Here is a 19,934-nt window from a genome sequence, read left to right on the forward strand (position 1 = left end):
TGACCTCTATAATACACTGGACAGGCTATGCCGTACAAAATGACAGCTATTTCTTATGCCGATTTGAAGCGCCGCGGTGAGCGTACTGTGAACTAATTTATATAGAAAATGACAACCGCCATTTGCAAAATAGTAGTTCCAAGTACACTCAGTACTGCTTTCACATAGCAATCAGCGCCAATATGGCGGCTTTCAAATAGGAATATTTTATTGATAGCGATCGCCTGTCCAGTGAATTATAGAGGTCAGTGCTCATTGGTTACGATATTGAATAATTATCTGCACGCCTAACAAGTAAGCATTTTTTTCGTGTGTTGTGTAAATAAAGCATATATATTATATGTACATATAAAAAAAAGTAAGTGTCTAAACACAGTACACACCATAAACCTATAATGCTACGTAATATTAAGCCTATGGTACACACCATGCCGAAATTCCGTCGCGTTATATTGTATGCGTTTGACATTTCTGACGTAATCAAGCCGAACTTCCGCCACGGAACTTCGGCATGGTGTGTTTAGACACTTACAAGAAAAATTAAACCAATTAATCGAGTTTCCACTGTAATAATTTTACTGATTTTCAACTTTGATTTCTACTGCATTTTGCGGACTAACAAAGTGGCCATACTTTTGTCTATGTCGGTTAAGATTGTGCAGCTGATAGTACATTCTTGGACATACATCGCAGCTATAACTTTTGTCACCCGTATGAATAAGTTGGTGCGACTTCAAACTGCTCGGCTTAAGGAATTTCTTATCACACACCTCACACGTATACATTTTGCCTGAATGTATTAATTTGTGTGTGTTTAAACTCCCCAATGCCGTATATGTCTTTCCACATATATCACAGTTGTACGGTTTCTCTCCTGTGTGTGTTCTTCGGTGAGCGTTGAACGAGCTGCAATGTAGGAATGCTTCTCCGCATATATCACAGCTGTAAGGTTTCTCACCAGTGTGTGTTCGCATATGGTTGTTCAACGTACTGCTATACACAAATTTGCGGTCACAGAGCTCACAGCTGTAAGGTGTTTCGCCCGTATGAGTCCTTTTGTGACTGATTAGAGAACTGCTTTTAGAGAATGTCTTATCACAAATATCACAGTTGTAAGCTAGCTCACCTTTATGTAACTTAATGTGGCGGACCATTGTTACATGATCGTGGAATTTCTTGCTACAGAACTCGCATGTGTATTGTTTCTCTGTTATGTGTGTACGTTTGTGCGACTTCAAATTACTGATGGTTAGGAAGGGTAGATTGCAAACATCACATGCAAAAATTTCGTTGCCTGTGTGCGATGACTTATGTGATTTGAGATGGCCGATTGAAGTAAAGTTTCTATTGCATATATCACATACATAGTCTTTAATTGTGCTGTGCGTTAGTCTATGCTTTTTTAGATTGCCCGCTTGAGTAAATTTCATATCACACAAATCACAGCTAAACGGTTTGGCACCTGTATGTATCACTCTGTGCTTCTTGAGATCGCTGTTCCGAGCAAACTTCTTCTTGCATATATCACAAACAAACATTCTGCCATCGTTGTGTGATAGTTTATGGCTCTTCAACGTGTCCGGTCTTGTAAATCTTTTCTGGCACACATCACAGGAGTATGGTTTACTGATTTGATGCAACAGTATATGCTTTTTTAAGCTATCACTTCGTGTAAAACTCTTCGTGCAGACTTCACACACAAACGGCTTGCCTTCCTCCGTATGTAGCAGCTTATGTTCTTCTAAAAGCTTTTCCGTACTAAACTTTTTCTTGCAAACGTCACATCTTTTGTCGTGTATTCGTTGAATATGTTTCTTTAGGTAAGCGGGCTGGTTGAATTTCTTGCCGCACTTATCACAAGCATACTCTTCACTGGTAGGCCGCGTACGCCGCTTTTTTACTTTGTCTCCTGGTTGATATGATTTGTCACTCTCGTCGTCGCTTACAGGCTCTATTTTGACATCTGTAAATAAATATAATATTTAAGTTACTAAAAGAAACAAAGAAAAAACTTCAGTGTTACATTTAAAATGCATACTATCCTTATTAATTAAGAGCGCTCCTGACTCAAAATATCAAACACCGTCCTTCTCTTTTCACACTCACGCCCGTCTTTCATATGCCAGGTGAAAGAGGACGGCGCGGAATCATCGCCAAGTTAGTTTTACTTGAATAAAAGACGAACTATAATGATTATGAAAAAAGTGTTTTGAGCAAATTTAGGTTTAATCAATGCCTTTTTAGATATTAAAAAATATTGAAGAAAAGACAGCAAACTTCGAAGATCCAAGCAAAAACGTGTCTAAAACAAGGATTTTTTTGAAAAAAGAAACTATCGAGCATTTTTTCAGTAATCGTGTTTCCGTCTTGAGCATTTAGGCCGGTATAAATAGTCAGTAGTTAAGATGCGACCCGGTCTCAAGACGCGGTCCGCCTCTGTGATTGGTCCTGACAGCCAACCAATCACAGAGCCTGAACCATGTCTTGAGACCGAGATGCATCTTGAGTACTGACTATTTATACCGGCCTTAATTCATGAAGCGGCCGCATCCGGCCGCGATAACAATAGATAAGCTATTGTGTCTCGTTATTCCATGTAACCAAAAATATCATGAACTAAAGTTACTTGCACATTTTGAGATCTAGTTTTAAGTATGTAGGGTCAGGCGCGTTCTTAATGTTATAAATGTGAAGGCGTGGGTTTTGTTACGCTTTCACGCAAAAACTACTCCACGAATCATCATGAAACTTTGTTCACATACTATCAGAAGCAAAATCAGAAGCAACATAGGATAATTTAAAAAAAAAAAAAAAAATTACGAAAAAAAAAAGTTGTCGTGGACACGGACGAAGTCGCGGGCAACAGCTTATTATAAACCCGAAAACGTGTATATCTGTCTATTGAATCTTTATACTCTTCTACACTCAAACTGCAAAACCGATATAGGAAGAAAACTTTCAGCAAAATGTACAGTACAGACACGCAAAAATTTGTTTATAGTTGAGGAGGGGAGGGTGCTATTTTTTTAGTCACTCGAGCGTCATGAGACTTAGTAGGTTTTGTACATTAGATAAAACTGATTAAAAAATAATTAAGGTGAACATTGATCTAACCGTACGGCATTGCAGACTTACCTACGCAGCCATACTGTTTTGTTGTGTTGCTCACAGCCTGTTTTTGTCAAGCGTCAAATAGTAGCATAGAGGGGAGAGTGCTATTTGTGTAGTAGTATTAGTGTCATGGAGACCCAGTAGGTTTTTTAGATTAGGTAAGACTTATAAAAAAATAAGAGCGTTTTTTATTTTAGTGTTGGGTTCAGAAACTGCAGCCATTTTAAAGTTTTGAAAAAGAAAATATATTCAGAAAATTGCTTATTTAAGTCAGTTATAAATATATCTTAGACAGCACTAAATCATTTAGTTTAGTGCAAAATAAATCTGCGAAGCTTAGTTAGGAAAATATGAAGCTCTACTTTTTATATTTTAAAATGTACCTACAGGCTTACCAAACCTTTGAATCGTCAGTGATTTATATGGAAGCTTCTTTGGGGTATATTAATCATCCAGTATCTTAATCGGACAGATCTGATGACACTTCAACGTAAAAAAAAAACCCACCACATGAAAATCTGATTTCTATACCATGATAACTAGGCACATGTCGGAAGCCTATACAAGCTTAATCTGACATGCTGGAGCTACTCCCGAAATCCCCTCTTCCCCTCCCCAACTACTAACAATTTTTGCGCAAGTGAAATTGCGAGAAAAATGGTACAATAAGTGGTGAAACAGGCCCTACGACTAGCAGAAAGGGTCAATCATAGATTTGTCAGTCTAACATACCAGAATTGGCTTCCTCATTGTCGGTGGAATCCTCTGCTGGCTCCATTTTGATTTGAATATTCTCAATTGTGATTTCTCGATCTTCATAAATACCTGTACACATAAATAGTCATAGTTATATTTAATAAGTCAAAACCTGATTACTAAATGATATTGTTTGTTGCGCAACTACTACGTAAAAGGATAATAATTTTAGAATATTCCCTATCTGTATGTTTGTTAGGGTAGCCAAAGTACATAATGATCTAAATTAGGGGTTTCGAAACCGTACGCCGTGGAAAAGCATGAGGGCGCCGTGAGTCGATCCTTCATCACTATCCAAAACCACAAATATTATAAAATAATTATAACATGAATTATTATTCAAAGCGGGTAGATGATTAAACATATTTTGTTTATTATTATTTACCGTGCACCACAGGCTGACAGAGATTGGGAACCTCTTCTTCTAATCTAATCTAAATAAATAATTTTTGTTTTTTTTTCTGTTAACAGATGAGCGGGGTAGAGAATGTTGAAACTTTTGTTTATTACCCGACTGCCAGGAGGGTTATTTTATAATACTTTTTTTACATCAACCTGCATTTAACTTTAATACTGCATTAGAATTTATACAAAAAAAAATAGAAGAAACTTACATTCCTCTCCAATGTTCTTCGCCCTCTGGACAGGTACATCATCATACAGGGAGAACACTCCGACTTTTACCCTGGTAACTGGAACTAACAATTTGTCTTCTGTCTGAAATGTGTTTAAATGTTATTAATGATTTTATTAATTATTATTATTTACAACAATAATAAATTATTTTCCTCTTTCTTAAGCTTTGTTAAAAACAAATTCAAGAATGTAGACCTACATATACAGTCTGTCAAGAAAGAGTAGACGCAGTACAAAATTGTGTACATTGTCTACTCTTTTTTGACAAGCTATACACTCAAGGAAACATAATATTCTTAGAAGTTATATGTGAATGTTGATATGATAACAATACTCAGTAAAAATCTAGTAAGATGTAATAGCAATAAATAGCAATAAACTTATTTGTTACCTGATTATTTTCATCTTTAAGTTCTTGGATTTGTTTGAACAACTGCTCACATTGCTGTAACCTCTTATAACAAATGTAGCACAATGAGTGTATGTCAGTTTGTATCTGTAAAAAACATTGTTTACACATTTAATTAGAATATATTCGGGACAACATAATATGAGGATTATTAGTTATGAAATAAAACCAGAGGATTAAACTAAAATAGCTATTTATGAAGACTGATACAAGTAAAAAAATTAGTGATGTTGTTTTTTGTATCAGTATATTAAAGTTTCACTGATAATATTTTGCACAAACCTTATTATTTGATATCACCTCAAAGACAGAATGTAAGTGAGTGCCTTTGATATCGAATATTCTAACATCACAAGCAAAGCACGACAAACAGACGCCTGCGTTCATTTCTCCGATATATTCTGCAGCACAGATTTTTAGTATTTAAGTATCCAAATACTTATTTATTACGAAAATACGGAACACAAGAAAGTAGAAATCGCTACCGTAGGTACGCGTCTCACATTTCTATTTGTCTATGGATGACATATGACAGCTGCTGTCACTGCCAATTGGCATATTAACTTTTTATTTATTTTTATTTTTTATTTGCACGGAAAACATACAGTGAAAAACATAAATTAAAATTAAAGCTGAATAATTTCTATGCACTATTAACATGTTTCCACAATTAGAAATCTAAACATTAACAAATTTGCTTTACATTTAGGTAGACAAGTATTTATAATTGATACAAAAACACGTTACAAAAGCATCATACGTTATCAATAATACAAATGTAGTGAAGCCAACAATCAGTGACCAGCCTCAAACCAATTTTTATTAATTGACTTTCTGATGGTATAAGTAGATGAATCAAAAATGTCAATGTCATGGTGTTTAATCAAATCATTCATGCAAGCAGGTGTTCTTACGAAAAAGGAATTCTTCCTATAATTTGAGTGGGAGAAAGGAATATAAAAGGGGTTGTAGGAGCATATTCTGGGTGAGCGTGAAGGGACATTCAGGTTAATTTTGGAAATAAGAAGGGAGGAATCTATTTTGTTTTGGGCAATATTTAGAAATGTGCAAGTGTCAGCTACTTGACGTCTGAGACGCAGGGGTAGCATGTGAAACCTTCTGCATCTCGATTCGTAGTCAGTGTCAGATGTACCGCACTTGTACTGTAAAAATCTTACGAATCGTTTTTGGATAGATTCCAGCCTGTTTATATACGTAATGTACTGAGGGTTCCAAATTTGAGAGCAGAATTCAAGGACACTACGTACATACGAGCAATACAGTATTTTTAGGATTTTTATATTTTTGAATTGGGAGCTCATTCTGATTACAAACCCAAGCGACTTGTTGGCCTTCGAAATAATGTGATCCAGATGCTTGGAGTATGAGAGTTTCGAGTCGTGAATGACGCCTAGGTCACGAATCTCTGACACTTTCTTTAAAGACTGTTCACGCAGTGAATAGGAGAGGTTCTTTACGTTCTTAACAGCCCGACTAAACGTTATCGCATAGCATTTATTAGTATTCAGGTCTAACTTATTGTCTCGACAATATTTTTCAAGCCTGTTAAGGTCCTCCTGTAGTAAGTAGCAGTCAGTCAGTGATGTGATATTTTTGAAAACCTTCATATCGTCAGCGTATAAAAGAAATTTAGAGTGACGAAAACATGTGTGTATATCATTCACAAATAGGTTGAATAGTAGGGGTCCCAACATAGAACCTTGGGGGACACCTGATGGTACAGTAGTCCACGGGGAGGTAAAACCATTAACCACTACAGCCTGAGACCTATTTTGAACATAAGAGGTGAACCACCTGTACAAATTCCCATGAATTCCGGCGTTTAAAAGTTTTTTCAGAAGCAGCGAGTGATCTATTCGATCAAAAGCTTTGCTGTAGTCAGTAAAGATGGCGTCAACCTGACCACCTGAGTCCATATTCTCAGCAATGTATTCAACGAAGGTTAAGAGATTGGAAGTTGTTGATCTGCGCGGAAGGAAACCATGTTGTTCAGGAATAAAAAGGTTTGCGAGAGAACTATATACTTGTGTATAAACGATTTTTTCCAAAAGCTTGGCGAACACGCACAGTTTTGAAATGGGTCTATAATTCTTTATTTCATTTTTACTACCACTCTTATGAATTGGTGAAACAAAGGCTGATTTCCATATGTTTGGGACTATACCTTCTGCTACAGACCGCTTAAATAATAGGGTAATAGGTAACGTCAAGGAATCTGAGCAGCGGGATATAAATTGGGGTGGGATGTTATCCGGGCCCGCGCCTTTAGTGACATCAACTGTACCGAGTAACTTATTAATAGTTTGTGGTAATATTTCAATACTTGATATTACTGAGTTATCATTTGTATTTGTTTTTGGAGGGGAGTGGGTGGAAATAGTGGATGATTGCAAGTAGTTACTGTTGAAGAAATCCGAAAATAAAGAACAAGCTTCCTCGCCCGAGGTAGTACTGTGACCATCAAATATCAAAGAGGACGGAAATGAACAAGTGCTCGACTTGTTATTTTTTATGAAAGACCAAAAGAGCTTGGGGTTTTGGGCTATCGCGAGTTCACAATTATCTAAATAAGATTGATAACAACTGTCTTCCAAGGCCTTAGCCCTTTTGCGTAATAATTTAAAAGATTCATAATCTGATGTATTTCCATACGTACGGTATTTACGTAGGAATTTGTATTTCTCCTTAAGAACTTTTTTTAAGGCAGAACTATACCAAGCTGGAAAGTTTCTACTATTACTGATATATTTTTGTGGAACGTGGGAATTAATGATGTGATATAAATGATTATAAAATATAGTCGTTGCGTCATTTAGTGAGCCTCTATTAAGACAATCTTCCCAATTAATGTTATTTAATTCAGAATTGATTTTGTCATAGTCACCCAAGGAATATATGTACTTTTTTCGTGGCTTAACTTCAAGTGGCTTTTGGCTTCTTAGGGTTAAGTTTATATCTAGAGATTTATGATGTGCATCTTCAGGTACTAGTGGTGAACCACAAGCTGCGACCACACATTGAGTATTGGAAAGGACCAGATCTAATATTCTTTCATTAATGTTTTTGCAGAAATTGTATTGCGATAGGTTACATTCAGTTAAAGTATCTAAAAAGCTCGTCTGTGCTTCGCTAATGGCACCCGAATATAGAACATTACTAGAATTGCAGTCTGAGTTCCAAAGAATGTTGCTTAAGTTAAAATCGCCCATTATAAGAAATAAGTCATTAGGACACGAATTTACAATTAAGGATAAGTTTTGTACAAAGTTCGAAAGTTGCAAGTTAAAAGAGTTGCCTAGGTTAGCTTTACACAGGTAGATAGTACACATATGTAACTTTACACTTGCATGAGGAGATGTTTTTAAAGAAATAGTTATCCAAATATCCTCTGCAGAGGATGACCAATCGGGACGGTCAATGGCTGTATACTCTTTTTTTATAGCGAATAATACGCCACCGCCGTATTTTTCACGAGTTAAACTATAGTTCCTATCCCTACGGTAAACAACATATCGATCATCAAATAGTTCACCGTCGCACACGCTGTCGAGCAGCCACGTCTCCGTTAAAGATATCACATCATAATCATTTAACATAAGATTTCTTTTAAAATTATGTGTTTTAGTTCTGAGTCCTCGCGTATTTTGGTGATAAATATTAAAATTAATGCAGGCCATAATAATTGTGAGACAGTGTGTAACGAGATAATAACATGATAAGGAGTTTCTGTTTTGTTGAAGAGTAATTATAATATGTATACCATTGACGGTGCGAGGAGAATCGGTAAGTTTGTAATCCAGTGCTCACGAAAATAATGCCTAACAGAATAATATGTACATGGTTATAGTAATAAGAAATATGGACATATAAATCTCTTTTATGCAAATAATAACATAAAACCATAGTATCAGTGACATCAAAAAGTAGTTTAAAATAGGTATTAGTTGTTATTTCATTGTTTAATGTATATAGATTATTTTGCATAATGTATATCTAAATAATATATTGCGTGTAAATAATAATTGTAACAGTACGAAATAGTTAAACTTAATTTTAGTGTAGGTATAGTTCGATAAAAATAAATTCGCTTTACGTATGTTACATTTAAAGTTTTAATCTTGGGTATAATAGATAATAATATGATACAATTATTATATTGTGCTAGATAATAAAGTAAACAAAATATTATATGAAATCTTCCTTGTCGTAAATAAAATAATATATTTTTAAAATATTTGAAAACCTCAGATTGACTAATGAATTTTAGTTTTAAAGTACCGTGTAATAAACAATAATTAGAGGTAGTAAAGTGTTTTGAAAAATAATTTGAACATAAAATATCTATTATTGTGTCTATAAATAGGAATGAAATGTAGTGATTATATCCTTTTTGCAAGATATTTAAAGATAATGCAAAGATTTTATTTGCTTGCAAGTATTTAGTGTAGGTACTTGAGCTGGAAATATTAAAAAACAAAAATATATTGTGGGCGGTAGTATAAAAAGGTACGAGGGATTTTGGACATTGGGATATTATTATACAAGCGGAAATAGGCCTTAAGGCAATACATACTAAGTGAATTACGTGTAAGATTACTATAGGTAAAGACCAACTTACATGCGTGATTTGAGTGTATTCTGCCGAAATAAATTTTTTGTAGAAATCAGCGGTTCTCAAACTGTTGGGCTCACCGATGTTAATATTATAAAATATTATGAATTTAATTGTTTTTATACAAGTGTTCAGTTTATTTTTATTAAGTCTTTTTCGCTTCTTATAAAAAAAACGGGTGAGGTGTCCGATTTTCTTGCTAATATTTTACAGTGTTTAACCCAGACGTACTTGAAGTTTTTTTCTTTTGCTGCAGTTTTGGCCTTATTTAAAAGTGTTTTATTTCTTTGGGTTAGGTGATCATTGACGAAAATCTTTCCAGATGCATTGGTGTAACCTAGGTTGGCCAGGCTGAGTTGCTCGTTTTTACGTGAGAGTGCCACAATTTCCTCCTTCTTGTACCGGTTGTGGAAAGCAACGACGATTGATTTTTCCTTATTCAGTAGGCGGGTGGGTACCCGTGCTATATAATTAATTTCCTCATTTTTTAGAGGAACCTGACAGAAGTTAGCAATTTTATGCACTATTTCAAAGAGATTTTCATTATGTTTCTGTGGAACTCCAGTAATTTCAATATTATTCGCTCTCATCCATTGGTCTCTAGTTTCAATTTCTTGATGCAGTTTAACAATCTCTCCTTCTAGAATTGGCACCTGCTTGGCCACTTTTTCGGCGGAAACTACTCTAGATTCGAGTGTGTTAACTTTCTCTGATAATGATGAAAGTAGATGTTGAGTCATTTCCAGGGAGTCTTTCAGGGCACCTACTTCAGCTTTGATGATTTTAACATCTTCTAGAAGGGATGCCAGAGGTTTTAGCTGAAGTGAGATTCCATTGAGTTGCTCGTGCAGTTTATCAAGCTGGTTTGACTGAGATGTAGTTGAGGCTCCCGCAGGGGATAGACAGGTTTTGCATCTTGGGCAGCGCCAGTTGTTCTTTCTCTCCCCAAGCTTTCGGTAGCCGGATTCCGTTATTCCTGAACAGGAAAAGTCGTATCTCTGCCTACAGATAGTACAAGTTGGACCATCAGTATGGTCGTTGCCACAGCTTGCACAAGTGAACATGACGACAAAAGTTTGGGAAACTCTGGAAAAACTGGTTAAAACGAACGTGTGTACTCTTCGGGATTCGAAAGCAGACTATTATACTTTTTATCTATATATACTTTTTTTCAATAAAGTTCACTTAATAATATTTGCCACCAAAAATATAAAACGCTATAATGTTTTTTTTATTGCGCCGCGCTGCTTAGATAGAACATAAGAGTGCGTGTCAGATAATCCTGCGCGTGACTGGGATGTTTTCTTTACTTATTAGTTATTACTTAATACAGTTCATATTTTTTTGTTCTAAGCTCTAAAGGCTAGTTCGCATTAGGCCAGTATTTTAGTCAAGTAACGAGTATTTTAGTAGCTAAACGTGTCTTAACGTGTTTTTCCGGTTATAGTTAAGGTTAAAGTTAGTTGGTGCAATCCAGTCTAAGGTTGGGTTGCACCAGAGGCGTGGTTAAAGTTAAAGTTTAACTAAAGTTATTTTTATAGTTGAATATGGCGTCCTTTAGCTTTAACTTTAACCGGAGAAATTCACGTATGAGCGGATATTTTACTTTAACCAAAGATTTTGCACTGTAGTTAAAAATAAAGTTAAATTTACAGTTAAAGTTAGCTGGTGCAACCCAGTCTAAAAATTTAGTCAAGTAGATTAGTAAGTAATTTAGTCGAGCCAATCGATTTTATTCTATTTTTCGCGGGCGCGTAGCACCTCCCACCAGTCCCACCACGCGTCCGCGCTACTGGCGCACCGGCTAAGCAATTCCGACCCTGTCGAATTAGTAGAGTTCATTAGTTACCGCAAAAATTATCCTACTTTGACCAGTGGCGAAGAGTCCATACAACCCGATTCCCGTCGGCTTCCCTTTTGGAAAATCGAATCTATGGGCCAAATACATTTTTATTAATTAAATATTTTACATACTTAAAAAACTTCGAATTCACTAAACGCCTACAAAATTTTATATGCAATAAGTTTTTCTCTCACTTGAAATAGTTTGAATTAATAATTAATCGCCTACAAATTTATATAGGCAATGCAACGTGCAGGCCGTCTCCGATAGAAGCCGATAAAATATTAGCGGGTTATTTCTTCATACAACGAATAACGATATTTCATAGTAAGCATCTGTCCTTTTCATTCCTGTGAACATCGTCATGTTCTGTCTCGTTCTACCACGCGCCAATATACTCGGAAATAAGCCGATACTCGGCGAGTTATTACGGAGAAAGGTTAATTAGCAACGCACAAGTGCGAGCGAGAAAGATTAACTTCGTGAAGTAAAATTGTTATGAGTCAAATGGTGGATGAGTTTTTGTAAACAACTTGTTTGCTTTGTGTTTAAATGTCGAATGTTATTTGTTTTAGCGTTAAGAAGAGTGCAGTGTCGCGAATTTAAATTAATTTGTATTGTGATTTGTTAATTTTGACTCGTACAGCTGAGACTGTTGTCTGACAGATTATTTGCTGTCGAAGGAAACTTCGTTTTCCAAACTTAGTTTTGAATGACCGTATGTGCCGTCACGCATACAACTCAGAAGACATCATCATCAAACTTGAAACTCGAACATTGTTGAACATCAGTGCTGAGCGTTTTGGTAAGTAGATTTTTTACTACGGCTTCCCTTCCGAAAATATTTACCCTTCGCCACTCCTACTTTCAGATATTCTAAAACTTTCGAAGTATTCTTTGGGATCTTCCAATGCTAATTCCTTCAGAAGACAATTAGTAGCTCCTAGTTTATCCCTTCTATCTTCTATTTATTATAATATATTAAGATATTTATTATGTCGATCCATTTTCGTATCCTTTTTTTTTATTGATCACACTTTCCTCATATTTATATATATTGCAATAAAGTAAATTAACTTAATCAGTTTATTTACTTTATTGCACACGAAAGGTCGAATCTCGGACCGCAAAATATTATAATGTATTTTATACCAAGTATCAATGAATACAATATTAGGTAACATTTTAAACTTTCGCGTTGCATTATAATTAAACTTTTTAATCGGGACTTAACGCGACTTATTTAAGTAGTAATGCTACTACGAGTACATACTTTTTCTCGACGTTTCGGCCGTGTTGCAACGGCCGTGGTCACGAGGGGACTGCAGGAGCGAGACCGCCCGGTGCAAACGAAGACGTCGCGCTCCTGCAATCCCCTCGTGACCACGGCCGTTGCAACACGGCCGAAACGTCGAGAAAAAGTATGTACTCGTAGTAGCATTACTACTTAAATAAGTCGCGTTAAGTCCCGATTAAAAAGTTTAATTACAATATTAGGTATACGATACCTTTATTAAATAAAATAAATATTAATTTAAGCTACATAAGACAAGTGTGTTTTTTTCTGGACCTCGTTAATTTTCCCACGGCATCCGGACCTCGCCTTAGATTACTTGCCGACCCCTGGTCTAGAGCGTTAGCGTTTTTAACGTCTACTGGTACGCGGGGTCTGAGTGTGTCGGAATTAGCTACGATTAGTATGGGTTACAAAAAACACATCTTCGTGTATATTTTATTGATCTTCTATTGTCACTTGGTTATGTGTTAATTTATGTGATCGTAAATTGCTGGACACGCTGAACTTCCTATCACAAATATCACAACTGTATGGTCTATCACCGCTGTGTGTTCTCTGGTGTATTGTCAAACTATTTGACCGAGAAAAGCTTTTATCGCACTCGTCACATGAATATGGTTTGTCGCCCGTATGAATCCGTTTATGCACTGTCAAGCTACTACATGTTGAATATTTTTTATCGCATAAATTACAGCTGTAGGGTTTTTCCCCTGTATGTATTAGTCTGTGTCTTTTCACATATTCATACTGTCCAAAACTTTTATGACATATATCACAAGAGAACGGTTTCTCGCCTGTATGTGTCCGTTTATGGGCTTCACAATCAGCCTTCCGATCAAACTTTTTTGGGCACACATCACACGTAAAAGGTTTCAACTCGTAAGGCACATGTGACCGCTTATGTTTTTGTAGACCACCAAATCTTGTGAACGTCTTGCTGCATATTTTACAACTATACGGCCGTTCCCCGTTATGCCCTCTGATATGCCTTATCAATGTCATTCGTAGAGTGAACGCTCGACCACATAAGTCACAACCGAAGTTCTTCTCTCCCGTATGCCTGAGTTTATGCATTTTCAGATGGTGGGCCACAGCGAATCGTTCATCGCAGAGATCGCACTGCAGGGGTTTGAAATCACTATGCAACTTTTTATGCTCCCTCAAATTACTTAGGTATGTGAATTTCTTTTTGCATATCTCACAACTGTATATTTTCTGTCCGTGTATATGTACGTTCTTGTGTCGTTTCAAGTTTGTGCTTCTTGTGAAGGTCTGTTTGCATATATCACAAGAGTAGGGCTTGTCACCCGTATGCATTCGCTCATGAGTTTTCAAATGACAGAGCTGTATGAATCTCTTGTCACAAATATTGCATACGTATCTTCTCTCCTCCGGCGGTTTCGTTTCTTTCGGGACTGGGATGCAGCTTTCCAGATTAAACTCATATTCTTCCTCATTATCTGTAAAATATTTAAAATAAGTAAGATTATATTATATATTTCCCAAGTCCCAACACTGTGTACAATGAACATATACTTAAAATAAGGATTTCAATTCTTCGAGCTTCTTTTATAAAATACTAGATTGATGTCCGGAGTTCTGTTCCCAGAATAAAAAGTATCCTATGTCCTTTCCTCCATACCAAATTTCAGATAAATCGGTTCAGCGATTTGGGCGTGAAGAGGTAACATAACAGACGCACTTTAAAAAAGAAACATAATAGAAGTGAGTTGATTTGTTTCCCCATTTAAATATACCAAACAATATTTTTTCATTAATGCACTTGTTGGTGGATTGTGGACAAAATCGTGATCTCAGAAGCCAGTTGTTCCCAGGAAATTTGTTTGGGGGGCAAATTTGAAATTAATATATTATTTTGGCGTCGCCTCTTTCGCAAGAGGTCCGTACTTTAATCAGGTTCTATCTATTGTCAATGAAGGGTCGCATTATAGTTTAATGTATTTAAATTTTAAACTAATTTTGAATAATACTATGAGGCTGGCATAGATGCCAAGTGCATTTTTAAGCCTCCTTAAAAAATTTGAAAAAAAAAAAAATATATATATTATTTTTTTAATTGAATGAATTGTTTTAAATACACTTCAAACATATATAATATAATAATATGTATGTACCAAGAGGCTCTAGTTTGATGTGAATATTTGATGTGGTGGCTTCCTCGTCATACGGCTCAATCTTGATATTCCCAGGATTAATTTCCACCTGAAGGTACTCTGTAAGGATACAATAAATATTGTAAGGTTAAAATTATTTAATAAAAATGGTCAATTTTTTTTTATTTTTATGAAATAAGGGGGCAAACGAGCAAACGGGTCACCTGATGGAAAGCAACTTCCGTCGCCCATGGACACTCGCAGCATCAGAAGAGCTGCATGTGCGTTACCGGCCTTTTAAGAGGGAATAGGGTAATAGGGGAGGGTAGGGAAGGGAAGGGAATAGGGGAGGGTATGGAAGGGAATAGGGTAGGGGATTGGGCCTCTGGTAAACTCACTCACTCGGCGAAACACAGCGCAAGCGCTGTTTCACGCCGGTTTTCTGTGAGAACGTGGTATTTATCCGGTCGAGCCGGCCCATTCGTGCCGAAGCATGGCTCTCCCACGTAGTAAATGTATATTAATTATGAAAACTTTCTGAAATTCGTGGGTATTACAGACACAAAAGATATTCAATTGTTACGCAGCCGCCTGGGGCCGCTTGGGTCTTGATGGGTTAATCAATAACATCAAAAATATGTTTTTAATAATAATAAATAACTAGCTGTCCCGGTGAACTTCGTGTCACTTTAAAACCTTCCCTGGACCTCTATTAATATTTTAAGACTAAAATCAGCCCAACCCGTTCAGCCATTTTCAAGTTTTAGCGCGACTAACACATTTGAAAATCCATTTTTATATATAAGATAATTATACTATAAATTATAATCATAGATTTGTTGCTGCATGTCAAAGATATTATTAAAATAATAATTATTAAATATTATTTAATTATTTATTACCTGTATCATCTTCTTTTATAACATTGACTGATAGATCACATTCTTCAAAATTTGATTCACTGGCATCATAATTTAATCTCCTGATTACTTCACTTGTACCTGCAATATAAAAAAAAATATTTACATCAGTTAGGTCAGGCTAGACAAACAATTTCATTGCTTAATATATTACAATTGTGCAATATTATTGAAAGTTTAGGGTTAATATTGTTCAATGTTATTGTAGGTTTTGGCTGCCTTAGACTAGATCAACAATATGTTTGGGATTTTATCTATGGTCCAATTAATTGAAAAAAAAAACCATAAAATTGACAAAACTGTACAAAATTGTATGACTTGTCACTTGGTTTTGTCCATTATAGATGTCTGGAGAATATTTACAGCACTGAAAATAGAATATCGGGCTAATACAATACAGTTAAAACTCAAACACATTAAAGTCATGTTCTCACTGGCTTCATTAAGATCACCCTTATCATTTGAACGTTTGTAACTTTAATAAAGTTTTTCCACAAAACCTCTCATAAGGCAGAGTATTCGTCAACGCACTCTGACATTGGCGATTCACCAAGGAGCCATATTTTAAAAGATGAAGAAGAAGAACTTTAATAAAAAGATCTTGAAAATATTATGTTGCATGTTCTTGAAAGTATGATTTGCAATATGGTCGGAGTATCTTACATTCATCAATTTCCTCTGGAAGCTCTTCCTTGATAGCAACAAAATTGGTTGGATCCTCCATTTCACTTGTTAACTTTCTGCAAAATTATAATATTCCTTCATATGACATATTACTATGTAGATTTTTGTGGATGTGCACTAAATGAGTATATACACAAACTCACCATGAATTGTATTTAAGTTTTCAATTACATATTCAAAAGTATTAGTGTTTACTAGACAAGTCCTTCATAAAATCGTGTTTAATTGCAACATCTCGGTAAATTATCACATTTCGGGTCTCTTCTATCCACTGCTTAGTTATCACTTAAGAAATAAAGATTTAGTGTAATTTTGTTAACACCAGAACACTGAATGAAGTTACAATTAATGAGAAAATAAAGGGCCATAAACGCACCTGCCAGCCATCTGCTATCTAGTGCAATATAATATAGAACATCATGGCTAATAACAGGTTTCCAAGGCACTTTTTTGCTTTTTGAAATGAAAAATAGTGTTTTCACTTTTCTTGCAACGCCAACCAAAGAGAATGTCATAAACTACGTAACAACGCCAACGTCAAGCACAGGCCGATTCGCGCAATGAATGACTTTGACAGTATACTGACATATTAGTTTATAGACCATAAACTATAGTTTTTTGACGTTATTTTTTTTATTCATATTTGATTATGCGCACAAGCATCTAAGAAGGGGCTGAAGAGTTGGAAGAGAAGGGATTAGGAAGCGCGGCCGCATTTGTGACGGATCAATAATCATTCCGCAGTCTGCACTCATAAGAGCAATTTATCTGAATATAACTTTTAATTTTTTTTTGTGCCATTTGAAGCGGAATCAGCGCCCCCATTATTAGGACCAAGAACTAAATTTGACGTAACCATTGGTAACCATACGATATTAAACTTTTATTGATAATATAGGCACTTAAAAATGGCACTAATCTTATTATATATTTATATTTGTTTTACCGATTTTTGATAAACAATAAAATCAATAGTGCTGGAGTTTTCTGTCGATAAAACTTATAGATATCTAGGTATATGTAATAGAAAAGACAGTTGTACATCACTAGTATTAGTTCCAAATACTCCCACTACTGCTATCAGCGCCAATATGGCGACATGATGGCGACTTTCGAACGTCATTTTTACGTCAAATTTAGTTCCTATCCCTAATAATGGGGGAGCTGATTCCGCTTCAAATAGGCACAAAAAATAGCTGTCATTTCAAAGGGTTATCATCAGTCTAGCGTACTTGTATAATGGAGGTGAGTGAGTTATGCATATTCATGATTATATAAAAGAGGTGTACACTTTGTATAAAGATAGGTGTACACTTAAACTATTTGTACACATTTTTCAGCTTGAAGTTTAGGAATTAGGGTTTACAAAAACAACCAATTTGCATCCAATAATAATTAATATATTATTGTCGTTGAGTCGGCAAGACATACATTAATATACATTTGGTATTGACAATCTTTTAATTGATTTTCTATAATTTCTAATTACATAAAATACAGCGCATTTTTATCTAATTTGACAGTTTTACGAGTTACAACTTACAGACCACCAAGGATGGTTTTGGCACGCCTCTCAAATGACACCGGCGGTATCATTTATAATTATTTGGCAACATGTCAAAACATCCTTGTAGTATTGTTAATATGATTTGTTTTCAATTTAACTTTTTAAGTTTAAGTATATTTTATATTGTTTGATATAAGACTATGACAAAATCTACTATATAGATCTACTTTTGTACCAGTTATTTATGTAGGTATAATGTTTTTGTCTGTTTTTCTTTTGGTTGTCAATCACGTTAGATAAATTTGCGCTCTACAATAACAACGCTTGATAACTAATTAATAATTATACATGAAGCTTTGTAAAACTGAGCAAATCATCACATTAAAATACATAATTTGTATAGGTATTATTAAACTACACACTGAAAAATGCCCAAAATTTCACAGCAACTACTTATATAAAATCTATGAATAAATTAGTTAGACGTTAAATATTTAAAAATAAATTTATTGAGTTGTGTACCGTTTTGAAATTATTTTGTACTTGCAAATTGCTAAGATATCTGTGACACTTATAAAAATAATAAGAAAAACAATAGTTAATTCATAAAGTTCTCTCTCTGGACTTAAATCATAATTCATATTAGAGCTAGGCAAAAATGTTTTCACATTTTGTCACGTTTCTAAAAACAATGAAAAAGAGTTGCATTAAAGTTTCAGCATCTTTTTATGTTTTTTCATCAAAAAATTTACGCATGCGCAACTCTCGATACTAAGCAAAAAAGAAAAAAAAATGTTTGACAAAAGAACACCAAAAATTATTTGCTATTTTTTTAACGAAGTTAGTAAGAAATTTCACCACTAGTTATACGTATATTATTATACGGTACGTAGATAGTTTTGTAGATACAAAAAATAAATAAATTTATAAAGCCATAAATTTGCGCTACAGTAAAGACATTACATAGAAAAGCTACATTGTTTTAACAAGTATTGTCCATTCATAGGATTTCATTATTATAGGTAAGTAATGGAATGTTTTTAAAACAATAATAATAATAACTTACTTTAAAATCACCTTAAAATATATCTTTGAGCTTTTATAGTTTAAAAAAACTAAAAAAAAAAACTTAGGCACTCTTTAGTGTTTACACTCGCGCCACAGCGGCAGCGAGAGGTGCCACAGTTTTCAACAAATATGCGAGACTAGACGGACCATGGAGGTATACTATCGGACACATGATCGCGCCGCAGAACTGCGGTGGAGACACGAGAGCGGCGGCGAAAAACGCTGCCGCTGCGGCGCCGTGTGTAAACACCCTTCTATTCCAGGGCCTGTCAATATTTTTAATTGTCTTATTAGAATATACTTAATATTACTTCAATGTTTTCGCACTAGAAGCAGCACCAGCACAAACAGTAAACAAAAAGTTTCGTTCGACGTTTAACAAAGTTTATTGTTTATGTCAATATTCTGATATGACATGTACAAAATATCGAATTTTGGTCAGGTTTTGTACTATATATGCTAGTAGCATCCTCTGCTCCGACATTAGCGTAATATTGTCTATTATTTTTTCTTCAATACAGTGCTGCAAGGATCATTTGTCACTTTAACATATTACATTGTCATGAATAAATGCTAAACACCTGTCTTTCAAGTCAAGCCTAAGAATTCAGCCAAACCAACACGACCAAAGCGACTGCGAAGCGGGAGCGTCTGCAACGCGGGATGTTCGCGTCGGCAGAAGGAAATATAATCTACGTACCGTAGTCGCGCACGGCGCGGCGCAGGTGTGCACACTAGTTTCGGGCCAGTTTCGCGTTTCTGACGCTACCGTCCCCGCTCGCTCGCGCGCGCGTAGGGTTGGCCGAAGGTTTACAAAATGGTGGAGCTAATTTTGATTTTGGCATCAAAAGATTCTTGCAGCACCAAAGTTAATAAATCCATTTCTGATATTACTATTGATTTAATAATAGATTTAAAAGCTGGTTGTAAGTTGTTCTTCAAGACCTTTTATAGAT

The 19,934-nt window shown here is 35.3% G+C and overlaps 1 protein-coding gene across 1 annotated transcript; it reads right to left on the reverse strand.

Moving 5' to 3' along the window:
* Positions 1–518: 518 nt before the first annotated feature.
* LOC121737889 (zinc finger protein 271-like) lies at positions 519–16,934 on the reverse strand. Its single transcript, XM_042129622.1, has 10 exons — positions 16,780–16,934; positions 16,383–16,459; positions 15,702–15,800; positions 14,821–14,919; positions 13,124–14,145; positions 5,195–5,332; positions 4,895–4,999; positions 4,482–4,584; positions 3,844–3,936; positions 519–1,963 (listed from the first exon to the last, which is right to left on the reverse strand). Exons 1-10 carry the CDS (start codon positions 16,788–16,790, stop codon positions 576–578), a joined length of 3,135 nt encoding a protein of 1,044 aa, XP_041985556.1. The 5' UTR covers positions 16,791–16,934; the 3' UTR covers positions 519–575.
* Between the last annotated feature and the right edge of the window lie 3,000 nt (positions 16,935–19,934).

The sequence above is a fragment of the Aricia agestis genome, chromosome 21 (genome assembly GCF_905147365.1).
Source record: "Aricia agestis chromosome 21, ilAriAges1.1, whole genome shotgun sequence".
Lineage (NCBI taxonomy): Eukaryota > Metazoa > Arthropoda > Insecta > Lepidoptera > Lycaenidae > Aricia > Aricia agestis.

What these genes read in the sequence shown, in the direction of transcription:
- LOC121737889 (XM_042129622.1), bottom strand. An exon ending in TCCAGAGGAAATTGATGAAT is followed by an intron (nt 15,801 to 16,382) that starts GTAAGATACTCC and finishes TTTATATTGCAG; the next exon opens with GTACAAGTGAAGTAATCAGG. An exon ending in CAATGAGGAAGCCAATTCTG is followed by an intron (nt 1,964 to 3,843) that starts GTATGTTAGACT and finishes ATTTATTTACAG; the next exon opens with ATGTCAAAATAGAGCCTGTA.